The sequence below is a fragment of the Phycodurus eques genome, chromosome 17 (genome assembly GCF_024500275.1).
Source record: "Phycodurus eques isolate BA_2022a chromosome 17, UOR_Pequ_1.1, whole genome shotgun sequence".
Taxonomy (NCBI): Eukaryota; Metazoa; Chordata; class Actinopteri; order Syngnathiformes; family Syngnathidae; genus Phycodurus; species Phycodurus eques.
Genome location: NC_084541.1, coordinates 11852758 through 11863567, shown reverse-complemented (window position 1 = coordinate 11863567; position 10810 = coordinate 11852758). Strand labels below are relative to the sequence as shown.

The 10810-nt window shown below is 40.5% G+C and overlaps 1 protein-coding gene across 1 annotated transcript; it reads left to right on the top strand.

Moving 5' to 3' along the window:
* The first annotated feature begins 6610 nt into the window (after nucleotides 1-6610).
* Nucleotides 6611-10339, top strand: yipf5 (Yip1 domain family, member 5). Its single transcript, XM_061702606.1, has 7 exons — nucleotides 6611-6701; nucleotides 7835-7947; nucleotides 8069-8241; nucleotides 8317-8462; nucleotides 8953-9134; nucleotides 9215-9395; nucleotides 9530-10339. The coding sequence occupies exons 2-6, from the start codon at nucleotides 7841-7843 to the stop codon at nucleotides 9375-9377; spliced, it is 771 nt and encodes a 256-aa protein (XP_061558590.1). The 5' UTR covers nucleotides 6611-6701; nucleotides 7835-7840; the 3' UTR covers nucleotides 9378-9395; nucleotides 9530-10339.
* The last annotated feature ends 471 nt before the right edge of the window (nucleotides 10340-10810 follow it).

Below are 10810 nucleotides of genomic sequence, written 5' to 3'. Positions count from 1 at the left end.
CATTAGTGTAGAACTGCAGTTTTTGCCACATTTTTTGCTTCAGTTCAATTGACATTGTGCTGGTCCTTGTGATGTGCACACCTTGGCCACCTGGGGGCAATATAACAAGAATAAACTGTAAATGGAGACTGTCCTCGTGGCCATGAACATGATAAAATCTGAAAATGGACAGATGGAAAATGTATTTTAATGAAATTGTTGTAAACTGTTATTATTACTTAATTTGTTTATTACTGGGGTTGTGGTTTGCAGTGGCGTACTACTGAACCACATTCTGATGAAATATGAATGTGGTTCAGTAGTACGCCACTGTTTGTGACTTCTGAATGTGGTTCAGTAGTACCCCACTAATATTGTGACTTCCTTCACAATATCATGCAAATAAAGTCCGAATATAAGTACTTTTTTCACATGCAATTATGGCTGTTCCCACTTAACATTTTCATTGTTCAATTATCACTTTATTCTCGTCCAAAATGGGACGGGGAGAACATGCAAACTCCACACAGGCGGGGCCGGGAATTGAACCGTCGTACATATATGTATGTGTGCTGTATATGGACAATCAAAGACATAACTTCTGAGAGCTTTGCCATTCATGTTTTTGCACATATTTCCATTGCATTCATACATGAATAGGAATGTGTTTGCATGCTGACATTTGGCAAGAAGCTTTTTAAGATCTTGGGTGGGTGGTTGGCGGTATATTTTTAGTGCTGGTGGAGTTCGGTGAGCAGAACCCAGCCGGTACCAGATGATGCCTACTAATTTATGAGCTGTGTAGCGGCACTGTGAAAGGGTGACAAAGAATGTCATTAATTGAGTGTAAATGTTCTCTACAAATATGAACAGCCATGCCTGCTGGCTTCTGCGTATTTGTGTCCTCTCTCATGAACATACTTGTAGTTTATACACAAACTGCAAAAAAATTATCTGCCTTTATTATAAAACACTTTGAGTCATCACTGACTCGCTACTTGATACTGGGTAGGCGGAGAGCGAAACCTTAATTGAGGATACATACAGGTCATGGAATGAAATGAGGGCTTGCTGCAATAAAAGAAATTCAATATTTAAATCCATTCATGCAGTCAAGCAGTGGCGGCGGGATTACAGCAGTGATGCCACAAAAGAAGGCAATTATGAGTGCGTACGCTGCCCTAAATTCAATTACCCTCTCCAGCTTGTTTCTTTTTTTTTTTTTCATAAAGTTTATTAAAAAGATGTAAGACGTGCTCCTCAAGTGGATAGATGATTAAGAGTGTGAGAAAAGATGAAGGCTTCACAGTTCCGCAGATGGCACCACTGCCATCTTGTCCTACTTGTTATCCAGAAAAAGAGTTAATTTAGGGCTGAAGTATGGTATCAATGCAATGTAGTAAAGTACAAATAATGTTGCAGATGAAAAAAAAATTGTGTATTAATTTTGTGATCACATCACTCTTAATTATTTTAGGCTGGCCACTCCTGGGAAGGTTCACCATTGCTCCATGTTTTCACCATTTGAGGGTTATGGCTCTCACCGTGGTTCGCTGGAATCCTAAAGCTTTAGAAATGGCTTTGTAACACTTTCCAGACCGATAGATTAATGAATGAATTAATTATTCATTTATTTATTTCTCATCTGATGAATTTCTTTGGGTCATGGCATTTTGTTGCAGCTTTTTGAGATTTCAGAATTTGGTGTGGTTTGTGAAAATTAACCAAAATATGTGATTAGCCATACTTAATTCATGATTTGACAAAGGGGGCCATTACTTTTTTCACACAGGGCCAGGTAGCTTTGAGTAGATTTTGTTTCCTTTATAAAATCACCATTTTAAAAACAGAATTCTAAATTTACTTGGGTTATCTTTGTCTGATATTTACATTTATTTGATGATGTTAAACATTAAAGTGGGGAAACTATGCAAAAATATAAGAATTTGAGAAGGGGGCCAATACTTTTTCCTGGCTCTGTAGAGTACATATAAATATATTGTATATAGGTGTGTATAAACAAAGCTGTGTGTGCGTGTGTGTGTGTGTGTGTGTCTGTGTGTGTGTGTGTGTGTGTAAAGTGGATATAAAAAGTCAACACACAACTGTTCAAAAGCCACGTTTTTGTGGTATTGAAAAAAATGAGACTAAGATGAATCCTTTCAAAACTTTTTTTCACCATTAATTTGGCCTATAACTTACACAACTCAATACAAATGTTTTAAAATATTTTCCAGAGAGGTGTTAAAAATAAACAACTGTGATAATGTGGTTGCACAAGTGTGCATACTGTCAGATGGGACTACTTCTTAGTAGTCAGAATTTACTTCTTACTACTACTCTCAGTGTGCAACTGGAGATGTGGCTGTGTTCAGAATGAACCGGTCACATTCAAACTTATGTTGAATGGGTGTCAGCACACATCTCCCGCCAATTAAAGGGCCTCTGGTTAACCCCAAAAGTTAAGCTGTTCTCGTCAGCTTTTTTTCTGGCATTTTGGTTGTCACATCCTACAGCACAAGCCATGGTCCGCAGAGAACTTCCACAGCCTCAGAGGGAAGTCAGGAGAAGGGTACAAAAAAATTTCCACAACATTAAATATACCATGTAACGCAGTAAAGACAGTCATCGATTGAAGGAAATATGGTACATGAAGAAACATTTATGAACAATGAGAAGAAAACTGGTCAGGGAGGCGGCCAAAAGGACGACAGCAACATTGAAGGAGCCCAAAACTCACCGCAGCTCTGCTTACCTTTTGGTTTTGATATGATAGCAGGGGCTTTGCACCCGTGTGGGATGTGGCCATTACATCTGTGTGATAATGTTTCAGACTGTTTAGTTCGGCTGCCGGATGCTTGAAAATAATTCTGGATCTTCACCTGGTTGAACTTCCAAGTCACAGGTGGAGGCAGGTTTTATTATGAATTAGTCCCACTGTTACATAACAGTGGGAAGGGTGTGCAGAAGGATTTCAGAAATTGTCAGTCAATGAAAAAAGTCTCTTGATTGATCAATTTCTCTTTTACTTAGGTGGGCAGGCACGCCAGAGACCCAACTATTTGCATACAATACGAGCACTTCGAAGAAAAAAAAAACATTTCCCCCCCCCGGGTATTGCCCCTACTGGATGCTGTTTCAAAATACAGAATCTTATTGTTTCTATTGGAACAGTACATTTACATTAACATCCTACTGCTGGTCTATGTCACTTTTCTGTGTTGTATGCTATCTCTGCCATTCCTTCCCATGATGTCTTATGCTGAGCAGAGCACATCATCACATGCCAGCATCAAAAAGCCGGGACCTGCCTGCAGTGTTTGCTAGCGGTGCTGTTCTGCTCAATAACTGTGATTGATCATCTCTTCAGCTTCCTTGTGTCAAAAAAAGATTACCTTTGCTCAGGCCGTAAGCTCAGCAGCATGTGTACTGTAAATCATATTTATATATATTACCTGTTACCATTTGATGCCAATATTGCTGTTGACTCAAAAGGGTCTGAGAGTGCTCCATTCAGAAAATACACTACTCACAAAAACTGATTTGATTTGAAGATATTTGGCTTTTGGGTGAAATTTCAGGATGGTGCTAGAATGCACCCGGACCTTTACAGGTGAATTCCATTTGACCTCGAAACTTTTGAACGCACGTCCAGCTGTTCAGTGTTTCAGTACTTTTGGCACAACTTTGTGTTCTGTAACAAGGAGCTTAACAATTTTCACAACAGTTGTTTTGATCCATGCATGATATCCACGTCTATGTTATCAGATTTCGCTTACCCGCAGGACTAATCGGGAGAAATGTCCTGACCGACTCTCCGTTTAAAGGGTCGAGCTCCCCCCTTTTTTCCCCCGGCCGGCACCAACGCCGTGAGCGCGAGGGGACGAGGAGCTGTTAAGCCGGTGTCGAGATGAATTCGCCTAGGTGTGCTCACTGCCTTTAGTTTTACGGACCCAATCCAGTCTGCCCTCACTAATCACCCCTTGATGAGTAACCGCACCGAGTGAAAGGATAATTAAAATGAGTACTCCATTTTTACGGCAGCTTCATCCCTTAAAAATCGTTGGCACTTGTTAAAGACCTAGTCAATTTAACAGTCCTTGTTAGGACCGTACGGATTGGTGTTTGTATTCAGCCGAAGTGATTTGGATGAGTTACTCTTTTTAGGAATAGTAATACGACCCGGTGGTATTGGTATCGTCGAAGTTCAATCACTTACAAGAGGTTGAGTGTTAAGGTCGAGATTAATTCTCATTACAAGAATGACAAAGATAGAATAGAATTAAAGCAAGGTATTTATTTCAGTGATTACATAAGGTTAAATTGATAATATGACAGTATGGGTTTGTGATATAAAATGAACAATAATAACAACAAATAACAAATAATAACCTTTTCCCTTATCCACGCAATGTCAATAGAGGTTCTATTAGTTACCTTATTATAATATCCTTTTAGTCTTACCCAATTAAATAAGAAGATTCAAAAATGAAGTCCTCCTGCCAGCTTGTCCCTGAGCATTGCGATGGGAAAAAGAACGTGTGTCTCCCTAACTCGAGAGAGTAAGGAGCCCCGTTTGTCAGTGTGGGGAGTTCTTATAACCTCGGTTCCAGCCTTCCAGCGTCCTGACTTTTGACCTATGTGGAAAGCACCTATCTCTCCATTACTCATTCAGTGTCCTGACTTGACCTAAGTGGAAAGCACCTATCTCTCCATTACTCATTCAGTGTCCTGACTTGACCTCCCTTTTGCTCACCCAAAATAGGTTCACAGTAAATACAATCGACTACAAGCATATTTCATGTCTTGTAGGCGCTTCAATATATTCATTCAATGACAAGCATATTTCATGTCTTGAACACAATCAATACACTTCATCACTTCACGTTAATCTCTTAAGCATTCTGCAATACATGTGTATATGTTATTTGTCAGTTAAATATTTATACATTCATGTGAATACAAATCTCTCATGCATTTCAACAGGTCCGTGCTTACTTCGTAGAGCATTCGTGTGCTTCGTTGCCTGAGAGAGACAACCTTACACAGGTTATAATCTTTGCATAAAAGCTGTTTCAAAGCATTGTACATTAGTAATACAAAAGTCAAAATAATATATAACAGCCTTATTAGGCTTGATGTACTTTTTATCACTGATTTCCAAAAGAACATCTGAATTATAACATCACAGAGAATCATCAAAATTATCTCAAGGATATAAAATCAAGCAATTGATTATATAAGCAGTTGACCTCAGTATGTGTTTGTTTACTATGACAAGGGGTTTTAATAGTATTGATATATATGAGAAGACTTATGCGTGACCTGGCGACTCTTACTTTATGATCTAATTTGGTTTGTCGACCTCTGGTGGTTGAACCAGGAATTGAAACTGGGGCTAAGCTCAATCACATGAACCCAGCCACATATGCCAATTACAACCTTTTGTACCATCGCTTATATGTGTGGCTTGGCCGCCCACCCGACAATGTCTTTCTGGGATGCTTCCAGTCTCTCTGACGCAACCTGCTGATGAGACTCTGTGACATTCATCCACCCATCATTTTCTGAGCCGCTTATCCTCACAAGGGTCGCGGGAGTGCTGGAGCCTATCCCAGCTATTGGGCAGGAGGCGGGGTACACCCTGAACTGGTTGCCAGCCAATCGCAGGGCACACATAAATAAACAACCATTCGCACTCACATTCACACCTAGGGGCAACTTAGAGACTTCAATTAACCTACCATGCATGTTTTTGGGACGTGGGAGGAAACCAGAGTGCCCGGAGAAAACCCACACAGGCATGGGGAGAACATGCAAACTCCACACAGGCGGGGCCGGGGATTGAACCCCGGTCCCCAGAACTGTGAGGCAGACGCTCTGACCAGTCGGCCACTCTGTGACATTCTAAGTCATAATAAGTCATGGCTTCCTGTGAGTATATCAGCTTTGTGTTTAATTAAATAGCCGCAGAGCTCTCACTGAGTAAGTCAATTTGTGAGTAAACAAGCTCATCGTTAGTTCAGTATTCATCTTTTTTTATATTTTTAATTTGTGGTGTGCTGTGAGATGTAAAATGGTCCTTTGGCTCAATGAAGGTTGAGAAACACTGAGCTAGAGTATATTGTACTGTGGACATACACTAGAACCAAGATGTCAGAAACTTTTAAGTTCTTGCTTTCTATTTATTTTTACTTGGTTGTGTTATCATTCTGAACATTTTGCACATTTCAGGCTTATTTTTTGTTATTTATACATATGAGTTTGCTTTCAGTATTAATAGTCGCTCTATGGTCCTTTTTGTCTGCATGGGCCCCCAGTGGATCAAGAAACGTCCCTGGTTGACATTCAAATGTCAAGCTTTTGGGGAGGGGGGACCCAAAAAAAGTTTTTGTGTTAATGCTTCTTTTTTACAAATACATTTTATTGTAAGTAATCTATTTTATAGTAATGGTGTATCAACTACCGGAGACAAAATTCCTTGTGTGTTTTTGACATACTTGGCAAATAAAGATGATTCTGATTCTGATTCTATTACTCAAAATTAAGGGCGGACTAATATGTAATGCCACATTTCGCCTCTGCGGGTCGCTCCAGTTTCTGCAAAGTTCTATATAACTTCCGGTCGTTGACGTCCCACACCGGTAGGCGTCCCTTCCTCCTGACACGTAGCAGCACCAACTGAGCTGGCAGCTCCTTGAGTAGATTGTCAAACTCCGAGGGTAGGTGTTTGTTCATGGAGTCTCCGAATAACAACTTATGCACCAATTGGTTAAACTAAAATATATGGTCGCCGTCGTTGTTTAGCACCGAGAGGCGGCTCGTCTTACTGTTACCGCACCTTTAAAGCTGAACAACTGCTAGCTATGTTAAGGCTACGAAGTGCTAAAACGTAAACATGACGCTGTTTTTGTTACAACTGGCAATAATTGAATGGTAGTGAGTAACGTGCAACATATGTTAAGGATAATAGATACCGTTTAATTAGGCTGTGAGTGGGAAAATTATAGCTTTACAGTTAGCTTCTGTGGCTAACAGCTGGGTGACCACGTTACTGTCAATAAGAGTAATATATACGTAAATGCTGCTGTTTTCGTCAAATTTTAAATATTAGTTGAGTTATATGAGACCAGAAAAGGCGTGGTACAAGTCTCAAATATATGTGATAAATATTAAGGAAGTTCTGAATCTATAAAAGTGGTGGAAATGCACTAATATCTGGCCAACTTCTAAATACTAAGATATTATGGGCTCAAGATTTGAGCTGGTACCTTTTTGTTAAATCCGGGTTTAAAACTGCCATAGATTTCTTAATTTTTATCCTATTTTCAAAAGGTGGTTGTCATTGGGAGGCCTGCTAAACACAGAACCAGACAGTGTATCGTAATCATGTTAGTTATTTTTTATTAATTCCAAATTTCAAATTAAAAAAAAAATATGCACAGGAAAGCTGCAGCCCAGATTCGAAGAGCATCCTCAGAACTGTGAGGCAGATGTGCTAACCGCTCTTGCACATTTCTTTTAGGGAGGAAAAATATCACTCTCAACACAACCCACATAGAATAATCTCGCAGGATAATCTTTTATAGAAATCTGACCATTGGGCCTTTGCTGACTTTTTGAGCAAAAAAAACCAAAAAGCTCATTGGTCCCAATTGCCAGTTTTTGTATATCCCACTTTAAGAAGACTAATGAGAAGGATCTCTTCAGTTGGATACAAAATGTGTGCCGACAATACAATATGTTGTGTGTCAATTTTGATCATCCGTCCATCCATTTTCTTTACCGATTATCCTCACGACAGAGACAGAAATGACCATCTGTGCTGAAAATGGTGTTTTGTTTCTTTTGACAGTGAGAGATGTCTGGGTTTGACAACTTCAACACGGACTTCTACCAGTCGAGCTACAGTGTAGATGACCAGAACCAGGCTGGCTATGGATACAACAATGAAAATCAATATAATAAGTATGACCACTGCAGCAGAAGTGAATTGTTACTCTCTTACCATCCCCAGTGATAATGGAATATTCGTGTTAAATTACAGTGAGTTTTTGTTGTTAAATGTTCTTATTGCTTTGATCCATAGGCAATATGGTCAATATGACTACTCCCAGCAAATGGGTTACCCCACCCCAGGTATGATGCAGCCACAGCAGCCATACACGGGACAAATCTTCCAGCCCACGCAAACCTACACGCCGTCCTCATCACAATCCATGTACAGCAGCAGTTTTGATGACGAGCCGCCACTACTGGAAGGTAGCCACAAACCAGGAAGCCATCGCCCTCTGTAACGTGCATTCTTACGCGATATTTTTTTTTGGTCTCTCGTAGAATTAGGAATCAACTTCGACCACATCTGGCAAAAGACTCTGACAGTCCTCCATCCTCTAAAGGTGGCAGATGGCAGTATTATGAACGAGACGGACCTGGCTGGCCCCATGGTCTTCTGCTTGGCCTTCGGTGCAACTCTCCTTTTGGTAAATTGTTACATGAGTGTAAAATTGAAAATAACATTCGCCTCAAGAAGTTTATGCTGTGTAGAGGCTATATTCTGGATTTCATTTCTCAGCGGTATGCTTCACACTTTGTTGGCAATATCTAACCTGTTTTAACATCTTAACTATAAAAAAAATGTACAGTTAAATAATTTTATTTTAGCAACGTTTTATGAATTCATTGCCAAGCCATCGTAATGAGTTTTTCGACACATCACAGTAGGTATCTGCAAAATGCAGCACACGGCTTATTTTGATACTGTTTAAATCCTATATAAATGATTCATTGTTGTTACAAAACAACAATTCATATTATCTGGCTTCCAGCTTTTTATGCTGAGAATTGGCAACCCAATAAAAATGGATGTGCGCACCCATTTTTGATCCAAGGGTAAGTTTGGGATGAATGTTAATAATTTCATGTCTTTTTAATATATATATATTTTTTTAAATTCTGTCCCTCTGTCTGCAGGCTGGTAAGATCCAGTTTGGCTACGTGTACGGCATCAGTGCAATTGGCTGCCTGGGCATGTACTGCCTACTCAACCTCATGAGCATGACGGGCGTGTCGTTCGGCTGCGTGGCCAGCGTGTTGGGATACTGCCTCCTCCCCATGATCGTCCTGTCCAGCTTCGGAGTCCTCTTCTCATTACAGTGAGCGTGCTTTTCAATATGTTTTAAGCCGAAAAAGCTTTTTCCTTTGAGCATTGTCTCGCTCTGGTCCTCTTCTCCAGGGGCCTGATGGGAATCATCCTCACAGCAGCCATCATCAGCTGGTGCAGCTTGTCGGCGTCTAAGATCTTCATCTCCGCGCTGGCAATGGACGGGCAGCAGCTGCTGGTCGCCTACCCGTGCGCGCTACTCTACGGCGTCTTTGCACTCATCTCCGTCTTCTAGAGAGCGCCTTTCATCCAGGTTTGAAACAATGGCTCTATTTTCAGTGATTGTGTCATTATTACCTAGTTGCACCAATTACGGTCACAGGAGTTTACAATGGAACCAAAAAAATTATTTTTTCTTTTTCTTTTACAATCCATAACGGTCACCAGATTCCATTGGGACGATCTGCAGGCTGGAGTGTAGCCCCCCCCCCCCCCCCCACCCCACACACACCCCCTACGTTCCCTCCCCCCCACTCATTTCTTCTTTCTCCTTGTGATGGAGCCAATGAGAACACTGCAGAAGAGTAAGAGTCAATTTGAGGACCTGCCTCTATTTGAACAGGACTGATGGCTAAAATTGGAGCCAGCAGGAGGCGCCACACGTCACCGTTTTGTAGTTGTCATGTGCATCCACGGACACTTCACTTCCACGCAGGACATCAGCCTCACTCTCCGCTTCTTCACACAGAGTGTGGAAGAGGCTTGCTAGGAATTCATTTCAGTCGGGATGCCTTTTGCCAAGACAAAAATACACTGCACAATTTTAAGAAGTGCAAACATTTAACTCCATGACGACTCAATTGATATCCACGGACATGCGTATGAAAGATCTAATTTGTATCCTTTGGTTCCTCGATGTTTATTTTAGGATGCACAGTTTTGTATGCTTTGACGTTCCACGTGTCATTATTGTCAAAGTGGTCTTTAAAGGTGTACAATCATGCACATATGGCGTAACGTTAATAAAACAAAGATTGATAAAAGTGATACAGCTGGTTTGGTTTGTGTGGTGCCACAAAACTAGTTTATACAGGTGGATGCTTGCATGCAAGGTCAATACAGCAGAGATTTAATGATTAAGAGCTTGTACATTATGTATGTAATTATGAATTAAATACTGAGTTAATAGGTTTTCAGGTATAGACATTACTCCACAGTGGAAGTGCAACTGTACAGGCAATGATTAAAATAGCATTTTTGTAACATTAACATTGTCATACAAGCGTATTCATGTGTTCAAGACGAAATTGATCATAGGTGTGAAAATCAGTGTGAAGGGTTGGTTGTCTATGTGCCCTGTGATTGGCTAGCAACCAGACAATAGCGTACCCCGCCTCCTGCCCAAAGTCAGCTGGGAATGGATCCATCTCACCCACAACCCAAATGAGGACAAGCACTATAAAAAAAAATTTTTTTTTTAATTGTATTGTGCTGAGCCCACCAGCCCACTTTATGGCAGTCATTTTCAAAATGTTACCCCTTACAATCCTGGCTTCCTTTTTGTGGTAGCATCACAACCAAAGAAAAAAAGACAAAACCATACATTTAAAAAAAAAAAAAAAAAAAATGTAATACCCGCTTAAGTTGCCAGATAGTTTCTTGGGGGGAAAATGCTGTTGCACATACCTCACAAATACATCATAGTCCACTTTGGAGTTATGAGCAATT